Source organism: Typha angustifolia, chromosome 2, assembly GCF_048772165.1.
Source record: "Typha angustifolia cultivar Huaian chromosome 2, ASM4877216v1, whole genome shotgun sequence".
Classification (NCBI taxonomy): Eukaryota; Viridiplantae; Streptophyta; class Magnoliopsida; order Poales; family Typhaceae; genus Typha; species Typha angustifolia.
The window spans coordinates 9,830,574-9,845,100 of NC_133240.1; the positions used below are offsets into that span (position 1 = coordinate 9,830,574).

At 39.2% G+C, this 14,527-nt stretch overlaps 2 protein-coding genes across 3 annotated transcripts; one reads left to right on the plus strand and one right to left on the minus strand.

The window, feature by feature from the left end:
• Nucleotides 1–785: 785 nt before the first annotated feature.
• LOC140769487 (lysine-specific demethylase JMJ703-like) lies at nt 786–8,194 on the plus strand. The gene is given in 13 exon segments (XM_073110188.1): nt 786–978; nt 2,054–2,346; nt 2,604–2,675; nt 2,775–2,852; nt 2,950–3,447; nt 3,830–4,054; nt 4,169–4,330; nt 4,534–4,902; nt 4,976–6,382; nt 6,385–6,547; nt 6,765–6,868; nt 7,228–7,425; nt 7,731–8,194. Coding segments are annotated over 12 exon segments (3,870 nt in total). The 5' UTR covers nt 786–978; nt 2,054–2,058; the 3' UTR covers nt 8,037–8,194.
• Nucleotides 8,195–11,626: 3,432 nt separating this feature from the next.
• On the minus strand, nt 11,627–13,217 carry LOC140772127 (protein LIGHT-DEPENDENT SHORT HYPOCOTYLS 4-like). 2 transcript variants are annotated; one of them, XM_073114041.1, is made up of 3 exons: nt 12,950–13,216; nt 12,711–12,813; nt 11,627–12,480 (listed from the first exon to the last, which is right to left on the minus strand). In XM_073114041.1, the coding sequence occupies exon 3, from the start codon at nt 12,459–12,461 to the stop codon at nt 11,868–11,870; it is 594 nt and encodes a 197-aa protein (XP_072970142.1). In that variant the 5' UTR covers nt 12,462–12,480; nt 12,711–12,813; nt 12,950–13,216; the 3' UTR covers nt 11,627–11,867. The 2 variants fall into 2 exon arrangements, with proteins under 2 accessions (XP_072970142.1, XP_072970149.1); XM_073114048.1 differs by lacking the exon at nt 12,711–12,813 and having other exon boundaries at nt 12,950–13,217.
• Between the last annotated feature and the right edge of the window lie 1,310 nt (nt 13,218–14,527).

Below are 14,527 nucleotides of genomic sequence, written 5' to 3' on the forward strand. Positions count from 1 at the left end.
AGTATTGAGGTTTTGCATCCCAGGAGGCTATACTCCGATCAAGTTACCCTAATGCGTCGTCTAATGGAACAAAGCATACCATCAAACCGTACATATCTTGTTGTCACATCAGGAGAAGAGAAAAATTTAATTGGGAGATTATGATATATGCAGGGTGTAAACTGTAATAATAAACACAAGTAATAAATCAGGTGCAGAATGAAAAATAATAATAATAATTTGTAAAAATTAGTACGTGGGTGCAGCATTATCTCCGAATTGGGTGATCGTTCGTATCACGACTATCTTTCCAATAGTCTCCAGATGAAGTCTCAAACCAGCCACACAATCCGCCGCAGACTCTTACCATCTCGCGTACGTAACCCAACCAAAACCGTTACCGACTTCGGTATCCGAAGTCTTTACCATCTATTATCACGTAGCAGATGAGCATCAGACGGCGGCCATATATGGATAGCTTATCCGTGAAAATTGATCTATATGTATATAAGTGTGATACGGATAAGAGCAGGCCCAGACCCAGTCCAAGTTTGGTCGTGTTAGGTTGGTTGACAGTTGACGCCTCTACTGTACTGACATATTCTATATTTAAATCCAAAGAAAGATTAGAAGAAAACATAGTTAAAATACAATAATATTTGTATAAAGGTTAAAGTAATTGCTGGATGAAATAGATATTCTTTTTTTCTGGGGAGGTTGGGGGGTGGGGGGGCCAATTGGCCAAAGAGCCAAAGAGGCATAGAGGCAAAGAGCCGAGTTCTTTTAACGCTATTATAATAAATTACAAGGTTGTGGTCTTTGGACTTCGGGAGAAAAAAGAAGAGTGGTTTTGGGTTACCACACATTGGTTTGTTGGGCAGCCCGCAAAACCACTTTTCTCGGTCTTAGGCTGTTTTGCTGGGTGCGCTATCTTCTTGGGTCTCTGATTAGGGTTAGGATTTTTGGGGTTGGTTAGATCATCAATCCTTGCAAGAACTGGTAAAATTACATTATTATTAGTATTATTATTATTATTATTCGTTATTTTCCCACCACATGGATTATTCTATGGCCTCTGTGTCTTCCCTTCCTTTTGTTTCCTCCCCCTTTTTTTTTTTTCTGTTTTGTAATTTTTTGGACAATTAATTGATTTGGCTAACTAAAGAGATGAGATCCTCTGGAAATTGTGAGGTAATGATCTGATAGTAGGATCATCCATGTGGTTTGATTTGATTCTGTTGGGTCCTTCAGTTTTGATGCATCTGTCGTTGGGGAAATTGTGATCTATTTTGTTGGGAGTGCTGGGAACCATAGCACCTGTGAGGAAATCATGTTGTTGGTTGTATTAATTGCTCAGATCTTCATAATTTGTCCGATCTAGAGAAAAACAGGATGGTATCTAGGGATTTTCGTAGGCGAGATCTATATGACATCAAGTATATGTTTTGGGGATAGCTAACCTGTAGATCGATCTGATCCGATTCTGTATATTTATTTATTCTTTTCTGGTATTCGCATTGGATTTGGGGGAGGGGTCTTAAAGATTTTCATAAGAACATAGAACAGTATGTAAATGAGGATTATAATGATTTTCATTACATGGACTCCCAGATCTTGATTCGTGTAAAATGGAAGTTAGAAATACAAGGTAGGATGCTATTTTATCTGAGCGATCTTGGATATTGTTAAAGTTCTTTTAGGAATCTGACAGGCTCTGAAAAGAATTTCACAGCATAACCTCCATGTCGCAGTTTAATGACTTGACTAGATTTCTTCCATGAAACTCTGTTTTGGATGTAAAAAAATTCGCATCTGTGTAAGATAAAAAATTAGGTAATGTGGGATAAGAAAGTAGTAGTTTGTACTGAACTTTTAAGAGGTAATTTAGGATATAAATTGATCTTTACAATAGTGTGCATGCTGAGATGTTTCTGTTGATCGACTTTTTTAGGCCAGAGTGTTCTTAGAATGTGATGATTCTTACTCTACTTTATATCTTCTAGTAAATCATGGCATTCATCTAGGTGTTCTCAGCATGGTATGTGTGATGATCTTTTCATGCATCTTCTTGCAGTATTGATGGGAACGGAATGCATGACAACCCATCTTAAAGATGAATCTGATGGGATGCCTTCAGTTCCACCAGGCTTTGCATCACTTACATCATTCACATTGCAGAGGGTCCAAGATGATGTTAAAATTCCTGTGTGTTCTTCTAATCCAATAAAGACTACCACAGATAGCGATTGCAGCATCACTGGTAACGATAAGTTCAGAAAGTCACTTCGGCATAGACCTTGGGTAAACTATAGTAAGTTTGATAATAGTTCAGAAGAGGAAGAGTCTGACCCCGAATTGTTTGAGCAGGTAGTAGTTCCTCGAAGTCATGTATTTACTGACATATCATCTTACTTATAAGCAATCATATCTATCATGCTTCATCTGAAGTAGTAACATCCATGATTAGATATATTTTAATGTCCTCTTTCTAAGTTGACCTTTTATTCTATTTACTTCCTTGAGGTCCTTTTATAGTTTATATTCATATTTTTGTGATAATTTTTCTTCTAAGTTATCCTATATTTTTCTCCCGTTAATTTTAACTATTAACTGTTGTCGTGCAGAATGTGCCTTCAATTCGGTGCCTACCAAAAGGCGTACTTCGCGGATGTGCTGAATGCAGAAACTGTCAGAAGGTTGTTATTTGCATGCTAGCTTGTTTCTTTAGTCTCTTTTCTCTCTCCTGTTAGATTTTCAAGTTTTGTTCGTATAGTGGTAATCCAAATATCTAACAGGTCATTGCGAGATGGAATGCAGATGGAGCATGCAGGCCTGTCCTTGATGAAGCTCCTATCTTTTATCCGAATGAAGAGGTTATTCATTATGATATCGTTTAAAGTTTACCCTAATGCTAAACCCTTTTTCAATGCCCAAGTTTCTAATCTTGGGATGAACCATTGTTGACATTAGGAATTCAGAGATACAATTAAGTACATCGAGAGCATACGACCAAGTGCAGAACCCTATGGAATTTGTCGCATAGTTCCACCTCCTTCCTGGAAACCCCCATGTCTTCTCAAAGAGGAGAGCATCTGGAAAAATTCAAAATTTGATACACGAGTCCAGCAGATTGATAAGCTCCAAAACCGTGAGTCCCTGAAAAAGATATCCAGGAACCAAAGTATTATGAGGAGGAAAAGGAGAAAGCTTTTGAAAATGGGGGGTAGTGAAATGCTTGACGCTGATCAAGTTGGGCAACATCAAAATGCCGACAGATTTGGGTTTGAACCTGGTCCAGAGTTCACTCCCGAATCATTTCAAAAATATGCAGATGACTTCAAGGAGCAGTACTTCCGGGCTGATATGAACATGAGCTCTGATGTAAGGTCTAGACTACATGAATTATCTTTGGATGATATTGAAGGTGAATATTGGCGGATTGTTGAAAAGCCTACCGAAGAGATCGAGGTACGGCAAAAAGACTTGCATAAGGAGAATTCTGTTCTCCATTTCTCTTATGTATTTCTGTATGCCAAAGCTTACCAATGCAGATGCATGTGATTCTTGAATTTAATTATACATGCTCTAGGACTACAGGATTTGTTTTCCCATACATTGTTTCCATTTACCATTTATCTGCTATTAAGAGAATAGAATTGAGTGCCCGCATCTGCATAATAAGAGTCCTTCTTTTCAGTCTGTCTTTGCATCATTATACCTGGAAATGATACCAAAAAGCTCAGACCAACAGAATTTCATATACTTCTCATCAATAAATGAGATCTTAATTCTAGAGATTGTGCAATAATACATGCCCCTTTTGAGTTACTATACAAAGGTGCTTTTATAGGTGCTTTATGGTGCTGATTTGGATACGGGAGCTTTTGGCAGTGGTTTTTCCAAAGCTTCTTCCTCCACAACTTCTGAACCCGATGATCATTATGTGAGATCTGGTTGGAACTTAAACAACTTCCCTAGGCTTCCAGGTTCTGTACTTTGCTTTGAAAGTGGGGACATATCTGGTGTTCTTGTGCCATGGCTGTACATAGGGATGTGCTTTTCATCGTTCTGTTGGGTAAGATATTTGTAGCCTTTGACAATGATTTTGAACTACGTGCACTTCCTTTAAGTTCTATGGATGCTCCATTTGATTCTTCTTTGATGATATTTAGATTGTTTTCTCAAACAGCATGTTGAAGACCACCATCTATACTCATTGAATTACTTGCACTTGGGTGCTCCTAAAATGTGGTATGGAGTGCCAGGAAAAGATGCCTTAAAGTTGGAGGCTGCTATGAAGAAGCATTTACCAGATCTATTTGAAGAGCAACCAGATTTGCTTCACAATCTTGTGGGTATTCGGAATTCCCATATAAAAGATTGTACATTTCCCTTTTTGTTTATTTTGGCAATATTACAATGTTTTTGAGAAAACAACTGCTAGATGCAGTAGTTTCTTCTATATGCTCAATCTGACACACATTCCATTGATTTCATTAATGCAATTTGTTAATTTCTTTAGCAAATATTTATGTTTTCTGTACACATTTGCAGGTGACTCAATTTTCTCCATCATTGTTGAAGCGTGAGGGAGTACCTGTTTATCGCTGTGTTCAGCATGAAGGAGAGTTTGTTCTTACTTTTCCACGAGCATATCATTCAGGTTTCAATTGCGGGTTCAATTGTGCAGAGGCTGTAAATGTGGCTCCTGTTGACTGGTTGCCTCATGGGCAGACTGCTGTAGAGCTCTACCGTGAGCAAAGCCGCAAGATAACAATATCCCATGACAAGTTATTACTAGGAGCTGCAATGGAAGCAGTAAGAGCTCAGTGGAATATCTTATTCCTGAGGAAGAATACAGCGGATAATGTAAGGTGGAAAAATGTCTGTGGATTGGATGGCATCTTAACAAGAGCAGTTAAGGTAAACTTTACACAGCCACTGCTTGATGTGCTAGTTTGTCATTCACTTGTGAACTAATTATGTTTTTCAATAGGCACGAGTTGAGCTGGAACATGCACGTAGAGAAAATCTATGCTGTTCATCTCAGTCTAGGAAGATGGATGATAATTTTGATGCTAGTGACAGGGAATGTGTGGTATGCCACTATGATTTGCATCTTGCTGCAGTCAGTTGCCCTTGTTATTCAGATAGGTTTGCTTGCCTGATTCATGCAAAGCAGCTGTGCTCATGTGCTTGGAGCACAAGGTCTTTTTGGTTCCGCTACGAAATCAGTGAATTGAATGTCCTAGTTGACGCTTTAGGTGGCAAGCTAAGTGCAGTTCACAGATGGGGTATTTCGTATCTTGGTCTGAATTTGAGTTCCTATGTGAACAAAGATAAAGCACAAGAATCCAAACCTGTCATAAAGATTACCAAGGAAGGGAAAAAACAAGATGACAAAGGACAAATTAATCCTGGCAGTTTAAATGATACTGCTGCGAAGGGGTATGGTTCACCTCAAGAATCTAAGGCATCTGTGCTGCAGTCATCCTTCCCAGAAGTACGGAAAGTTAGAGAAAAGGTCACACCTGTTGCAGCTTCACATAAAAATGCGCATTGCCCTTCTATACAGCGAACCGAATCTACATCCTTGTCTGTTTCAAAGGAGCCAATCATAAGGGGGGTGTTCTTGCCCAAAATAGTGGAAGACTCGAGCACACAGTCTGTGGAAGGTTGTAGAAGCTTAGGGTCAAGTTCATCATACTCTTCTGCTAATTTGCCTTCTTCTGAGGGTACGACAAGCACTAGTAGCAGTTCAAGTGAAGCAACCAATGATAGACATTTCAGCAAATCTAGTTTAAAAGTGATAAAACCCGACAAAATATTATTATCTGGAACGAGGGATGTTATACCATCAAATGATGGCAATCACAAAGGGTCAGACAAAACATTGTTCGATAAATCAAATCAAGAGCCTTTGCTAGAAAGCTCAAAATCCTCTGAGAGATGGACTGATTGTGATGTTAAGGTGACTTTCAGCAACTCTCATAAGGATACAATCCTTTTAACCCCAGAGACTAATACATCCACAATGAATGAAAAAGATAGCAATATGCTTGAGAAGTCTTGTAATTTATCAGATTTGCCATTTGTTGATGACAGACACCAAGGAGGAGGTACTTGTTTAAAGAATTTCTCTAGCCCTCTAAATCAACAGGTTGTGAGATTGTCTCCTCAAGATATATCTCTATGTACAAATTCTTCCAGTGCCGCCATTTCAAAACCAATCGCAAAGTTTTTGGGTGTAAAAGAAGCATGTGATAGCAGCAGGGCAGATATCAGTGGTCATCTTCAAGCCCATCGTGATAGTGGAACACCAAATGAAGAGAGCATGCGAGGGAAAACTGAGTTGTTTTCTGATCACGATATGGTGGATAGAGGGAATTTAGTTGCTACAAGCCCCCATCTTGTTCGGAAAATAGTCTTGATAGGTGTAACCGTCTGCAAAAGGGCCCTCGCATGGCTAAGGTGGTGAGAAGAATTAACTCCACTGTTGAGCCTCTAGAATATGGTATTTTATTGTCTGGGAAGCTGTGGTCAACGAGCCAGGCAATATTCCCTAAAGGTATGTTTGCAGGTGATGACATGGTTAACATGTTGATTACCAGTTGATGAATCTTGGGATATTTGAGTTAATTTCTAGCCAAAGCTTAATGACTTTACTTTCTTCAGTTTCAGTATATTGTTACTAGTTGACTTTTTCTCTGCAAAAGTGGATTGGTGAATGCAGTATTTATTTGCTTTCAACTTTCTTCAAGTTCTTATATCTGTTCTTAATGCAGGATATAGAAGTCGAGTTAGATACTGGAGCATTCTAGATCCAATGGAAATGTGCTACTACATATCTGAAATTCTGGACGCAGGACTGCTAGGGCCTCTTTTTATGGTGATTAATATTCTCCATTACATATTTTTGACAACCCTTTTTGGAATTTGCACATATTACTACCTCATTTGGCCAGTGCAACTGTATATAGAAATGATGAAAAGTCATCTCGATTTGACCAGCTATTACATCGTTTTTTTTTTTGTGGTTGGTTTATCCCAAGTATAGTGGCATTTGATTAAGTTCAAATATATAAAATTACATGATTTTATTTTGTTAAACAAATTGAGGCCTATGCAGCAATGTAGCGCTTAGCTATCTTTTGGTCCATATCTTTGTTCTGCTTGATTTTTAAGTAGTATGTGCCTAAATATTAGCCTGGATCAATACATGATACAGACAACTTTCTTGACATGCAGGTCACACTAGAACAACGACCAAGTGAAGTATTTATCCATGTCTCCGCTACCCGATGCTGGGACATGGTCAGAGAGAGGGTGAACCAGGAAATTAGGAGGCAGCATAGTATGGGAAGAATGAATCTTCCCGCATTGCAGCTGCCAGGATGCCTTGATGGACTTGAAATGTTTGGTTTATCCTCACCCGCAATTATCCAGGTGAGGAAAGGGTCAAAGTCATGAAGGCCTATATTTGTATACTTCAAAGTATTTTGTGTGTTAAATGTATGGAGACATATCAGATATCTTATATACACACATGCATGTGTTAACATATACTCACACATGCACACACGCACGCACATACAGGCATATTGTCTCCTAATTAGTTCACCAGACGGACAGCACTTTTGTCGCATCCTGCGTTTGTATCTTGTTAGAGCAAAATTTTGCATTTTCATTTCATCTCATCTGTTAGGAACTCATTTCCCTTTTTAAACTTACATTTCTGTTATCCCTAACAGGCCATCGAGGCACTTGATCGTGATCATATCTGTACGGAGTACTGGAGATCTAGGCCACTTCCACAGTCAATGCCGAGTATGGCTGCTTCGAACAAAGATCAGGGGCCAAGTTATGTTAAGGAGAGAGGAAGTCAGGATTGGTATTTGCCTCCTGGCTCTAGTACTGCTCTCAGAGGTCTCCTCAAGAAGGCCAACCCAGAAGAGCTTCTCGCTTTGCGAAATATTCTACACAATGACGCATCAAATACCTCCAGGCAGGATGTTATCATGCTCATCAATGAACAGATTGAGAACCGTCATTGTTGACAAAATTTACCATTCTTCCATGACACAGTTTTTCTTCAGCAAATTATCTCTGTAACTTACAGCAATTGTCGCCGTGGCTATTCTTGGTTCGTCTGTCTGTCTGTCTGTCGGAAGACATTTAACATTCATTGTTTCTACAAAGTTGAAGTTGTCACACATGCAAGATAGTGCCTCGTGGACAGATATGCTGTATTTGTCGACAATCATTCTTTTCTTTTTTCTTTTTTCTTTTTTTACAATAAAATTCTGTAGAGTTTTCTTTTTTCCTCGTAGATTTACTGACTGACTGACTGACTGACTGACTGACTACTGGTTACGCAAATCTCCCATTTTGCTACTTGGAAGTGGTAGTAACGAGCTCAACAAAATCTTGATGCAAGTTTCTTGGTAATTCGTCAGGTCAAAGGAAGCAATTATTCGTCGCCGACTTGCAGACCCAATTTGCTCCCCGTCCCGTAACTCTGTGTTGTGAAGCATATGGGGGGCGTGAGAATATCGATTCCACGTGAGAAGCAGACGTCTGAAAAAGGCATCATATATTAAATTAATAATAACATTATTATATTATAAACAGCGTACGTCACCACCCGCGGTCCCGAGGTAAGTGACGCCAACGCAGACCGCCACTTTTGTTCCGTACGCCGTGATAAGCCATGAAGTCGCTGGCACGTGGCAGTGTCCGACGCGGCCTTCCCGCCCCCTTCGCCGACACAAGGACGGGGGGCCACGTGGTAGGCGACTGCCTGGGCTGCTAGTTGGACCCCACGTGTCTCTCCCCACTAGTCCATGGCCGTGGGTCTTGGCGTGGATGTCACCGTGAGGTCGCATCACCAAAAAAAATAATTTGTTTGATTCTAACCAAAATTAAATTAAATTTTATTTATATAAAAAATAATAATAATACCCTCCTAAAGTCTCTTATTTACATGCATAACCTCAAATCATAGTTTTTCCGCGTATAAGTAAAAAGTGTTTATGCTCGCCTAGAATGATAATTTCTGGTAAATTAATTAGTACGTTAAACTATATATATGCAGCTGGAAACAAAGGGCTCTTCTTCTTTATTTGACTCTATTAGTTCCTTTTCGGGAGTCGACTCGACTCGAAAGACCTAATTATGGACTGGAATAATTAATAATAAACACTAGTCAGCAAGAGCAAAGATTTGCACATAAAAGGAACCTTATTGGCTATATGTCTCTTATCGTAGTTCGAGACACTAGTCTCATTATCTTATACCATATTTCACATGCATATACCACCATCTCGATAGGACACCAAAACCGATCAACGTACGAACTGCTTCAATATATTTAATACTTATATATGCCATAGTATTATTAGCACTTCAAAGTTAGGCTGCATCTTAACTTTCAAAACATTTTCTATCGAAAATTACTCCAGTTTAAAAAGATGAGACATTGAGACAAAAGGAAAAGAATGAGCATTACGTTTCTTTTATTGGAAATGGTGGAGTGTGAAATTAGAGACAACTTAAGCATTAACCTAGTCCCATTCATTGGGGAGTAGTTGTCCTTGGAGATGCTTTGCCTCGATCAAGAGTAATGTAAATATTGTTTCCCACTCTAATTCTTTGCGCGTTCTTAGTAGACAATAGGTTCTATCCGATTCTAATGTTCCACAGCTGTATAGCAAATGGAGCTTAAACAATCTTATTACAGGTCAACAATTTAGTACTAGTATTATGGTTGTGTCGATGAGATTAATTATATATATTTACCTACACGTTCGTGTATATATTGCTAGCACTCCTCTCAATTCAATCAAACTTGTATGAAAACCTCAAAAGTTGAAGGATATTCAAAGTTCACATCATGCAAGGACAAACCGTCTCTATGGTATATATAGTTGACGAAAAAGTTTTAATAAGTTATTATTGCATTAAATTCTTCCAAGATAGGAATAAGCTCGATGATTTCTTTTTCGATAATATGCATGAAATCAAGTAAGAATATACCATGTATGATCTTTATACGCAATTGCATTCCCAAACAAATACATATATGTCGAGAGATTATACTTGTATTGAAATTGAAGAATTGAGGAAATAGAAACTAAATTTATATCATAACAAATGCTCTAGAGGGTTTTAAAGGATTGTCTATGAAAGCGATGACACTAAAAATTTTACTGAAAATGCAACACGCTGTATCAAAATCAGAAGATCATATTGTCCCTAAAAACTAATATGTTGAACATCGCCGAAACTGAAACCCATTATACTGTCAAAGAACGCTTAGATCCTCACTAATAATAAATAAAAAAAATAGAAAAAAAAAACTATCAAAGAATAGTATAGTAGCATTTTTCTAGTAATAAACTAAAATTATATAATGAAGTAGTCGCTATACATTAAACATACAGAAAGCTAAATGAAGATAGTCGCTATACATTAAACATGACAGGACCTCGAGGGTGTAAAGATGGGATTGAGCATTATTTAGTCTCAATGCGTGGTAAAATAAAATTCTTAGAAAGTTTATAGCAATATGTATAGCATAAGATTTCTTAGACGTAGGCATATTAAAAGAGTGAAGTTCATTGAATCTCACAGTCGCAAGGTCAAAATTTTACACAATTTGCCTAAATCAACCATCCGGAAAAAGAATATCTACTATGCTGAACGACTATTCTACCATAATTATTTATGCGCACATCAGTAAAAGGTACGAGGAAAAGTACCATAATTGCGCTTTCTTGAAGAAAATTAAACTGATCTTGAATAAATAATAATAATAATAATTAACATCTATGTTACCCATATGAGGTAATAAATTCTTGGTTAGTGATCACAAATTCATTGGTTTAAGAGCATTACTCATATTGTAGAACTAAAGACAAGCAATGTAGGTCATATATACAGATAATAGTTACTAAGGCATACATAATTCTATCTTACTCCTAATATATATTATTTTTCTAGGAACTGGATAGGATTGCGTGCCTTTGTTTATTTCCTGAAAGCGTCTTAATAGTTACAGTCATGCTCATAAATTCTCAAATTTAATCTTCTAACTGCTTAACATCTAGGAGTATGAATATTGTCTGAATTAGATAGAGCTCATAATCATAGAAAGTTCAGAAGAAAAGGACTGGTGATAAAAGAACTGAAAACAGCAGCCCTCTTGTTACTCCTAAGGAAATTAGGGAATTTGAATGCTTCCATGGTGCACCAATGCAACCTCTACCATCATCCTCATATAAATGCTAGAGGACCCTGACAAGTCTCACTAGTTGTAGACAGGACTTCACTTTAAGAGGCTCAGACCTCTTCATCTCCATAGCAATTAAAGTAAACCAAAGAAACGCAAAGCTCCAAAAAAGTCATGGATGACTCAGATTTGAAAAGTGAGCAAAACAATGGAAACAGACAACAAGAAAGATATATAGCTTCAAAGGCCTACCTTCCCAATTGATGCAGGCAATGACTCCAGATGTGGAAGAGGCAACTCCTCACAAGTCCTTACACTGCCTCTCATGTATATATAGGTCTCACTCACAGCTATCCCTCCACTACTACTTTTAATACCATAAAAAGAAAACAGTCAGAAAGCAGCAATAATGACATATGATGTCCAAATCCAATCTCTGCCACACTTGAGATCCCAAGTACATTCATGGAAGCCATGAACTATCAGTTTTAAAAAAAAAAAAAAAACCACACTTCTCTCTCCAGTTCTCCACTTGCTAATACTACCACCATGTAGTTACTACTACTACTACTACTAATATGTCAATCATAAAGTAATAGCGAAGATCAAATAAGAAGACAGTAGTAATCTTAACAATTATACCATAGATAGTAATTTACTAAATTGCACCGGTTTCCGGCCAGGGGTTACGGCTACTGTCCGTCGCCGATGTCCCTGCGCTGCCGTTAGTAGGCAGGGGCGGGGGCGGGGGCGGCTTCTTCCTCCTCTTCTTCTCGTAGCTAATGCCCCGGGCCTTGGCCTGCATCTCGCGGACTTCACGGAGGTAAAGCCGCACGGCCCGCGCGCCGAAAGGGTTGGCCTCCGGCTTCCCGCCGTTTTCCTCGTAGGCCGCGCGGAGACGGCCGATGAGCGCGTCGAGGGACCCCCACGCCTGCCGGAGAGGGCACGGGCACGGTGAGGGGGGGTTCGGGTGGCCGAAGTAGGGGCACGCCGGGATGTGGACCTTCGTCTTGCCGAATTGGTCAAGGTAGCGAAGGAATTCCAGCACGTGCGCGCCGCCGCATCGCTGTATCGAAAGCGGCGGCCGGTGGTTTTTCAGGTATTGGCCGAAGGTGTTCCAGTCGCGGCGCTTCTGCGACTCGTAGCGGCTAGGCGACGGCGATTGGGACGGCGATGCCGATGAAGACGACGCAACTGTGACGGCCAGTGAGGGAGGGCTTTGCGGTGGGTTTGGTGGCGCTGCTGCTTCCATTGTGGTAGGCAACGACTAACTGTGAAGATCACAAGTGTAAGTAAGCAAGAGTAGTAACTGGGTACTACGTAGTTGGAAATATCTTGGCTTAGATTTTGTGATTTTGATGGTATTGATGGTGGTATGATGGTGATCATGATTATGATGGCGATGATAGATTTGTTTTGGGGTTTGGTAATCTTTTGCCATTTCTTGAAGGTATTAAGAGTGAGAAAAAGAAGCATAGAGAGAGAGAGAGAGAGAGGAAACCAGATTTAGAAAATTTCAGTTAACAGTAGAAAATTTCATAGCTACTGAGTTGTAGAAGACTCCTCCTCTAAGCTGCTGCAGCTCAAGTGGTTGGATCTTCTTTCTGAGGGATTATTTAAGAAAACAAGTTAGAATCCGAGAAGATGATCGAACAGCTAGCTCGTTGTTGGAGAAGGGTTTTATGCGTCCAAACAAGATTTAGAAACTTGCAGTTAGACACAGTAGTGGCCATATCTTACTCTAATTTGGTGGAGGAGGGAGGGGGAGATTCTGCCGCTGCTACTAGTAAGAAATGGTGGATTTCATGCTTTCTTTGTACTGAACAAAGGAGTAGAAGAAGAAGAAGGAGGAGGAGGTGGAGAAGGAGGTGGTGGTGGTGGTGATGGATAGTAGTAGGTTTGGCCTAAAAAAGTGAGACTCAAGAAATTCTCCAACTTTATTATGTTAGAGAGAGAGAGAGAGAGGCTGACAAGGGTTTGAAAGGTGAAGAAGGTGGCAGGGGAAAACGTGTGAAGAGGGGCAAAAACATCAGTGGAATAGCCATTAGATACATTGAATGCTGAAAATTCTGCCTAAAATGACCAAAGTACCTATTGCCTAATTGTACCTGTTTCATACTTTACGAAACACTGTGCAATATTCTCTTGGGAGGCAGGCTTTTCACAAATTTACCACCTCTTTTGTAGCTTATTACCGAAAACTAACTTATAGTTTGGAATGAGATGATTCTTCCAAATTATTGGCTTATCATTTAATCCCTTTAAACTGTTACCCAAGCTTGATTGGCTCTGCCTACTTGGATTCAAATCTATGGTAGCCTGGTAGGTACCTCACACTATATATATATTTATATATATATTTGTATAATTTATACTAACCAAACAGTGATTAAGAACACTATAACATATTAATATAATTGGTAGGGTTGGGGGTTTAGTGAGAGAAAGATTCTTTCAAATTTAATTTCGTACGGGCACAGTCAAAATTTTAGGAGGGGCCCCATCTCCCTCCCATCCAGCCGTCGATTGAGGTTTGGTAGGAAGAGCATACATTCGAATCAAAGCTAAAGCTGACAATACCATTGCTGTACTTCGTACCCACAAAATTTATCCTACAGTAGATCACCTGCAGCCACAGATGTAGGAAATTAATGCTACCACCGTAACCTTGAAGCAATATGGTTGCCAAGTTCCCCTGATGTTAGACGATTCCTACAGTTCAACCTTGCAGAGAATCTGCTTCCTTGAGCTTTCGTCCATGAGCATAATACTTGGTGAGGACAAACTTAGTCATGCTATACTGATAACATTGCCAGAAGCTCTCTGAACATTTTGACTGAATGCTCATCAAAGAGGAAAGGGGGAAACAAAAGCTATATATTGCTGCAATGAACAAATGCGAGCTGACTACTTTATGATCATTTGAGATGAGAAAAAAAAGAAAAAAAAAGAGAAAAAAACCATGGCCAGCATCGGAAAGCTGATAGTCCTGACAAGCTAATCCAACTTTGAACTCATTTCATGTTACTACAAATGGTAACATCACACCTTTTATCCTCAAGCGGAAAAAAGAACCAAGATTCATAGACTTGTTAAATACAATATAAAACTATATCCATTAATGTGCTGTGCGTGCTGCTACCAATATGGATAAGAAGATGCTTCACAAGTATTTTCAAAAGAAAGCCGTCTGGAAAACATGGTAATATCACATCCATTTATCATTTCAATAGTAAAGTCAAGGACGTATTAAAATTCGGTGCATTCAATCCGATTCAGACATCCAAACAGCCCCTAAGAGGCTACCACACATTGATG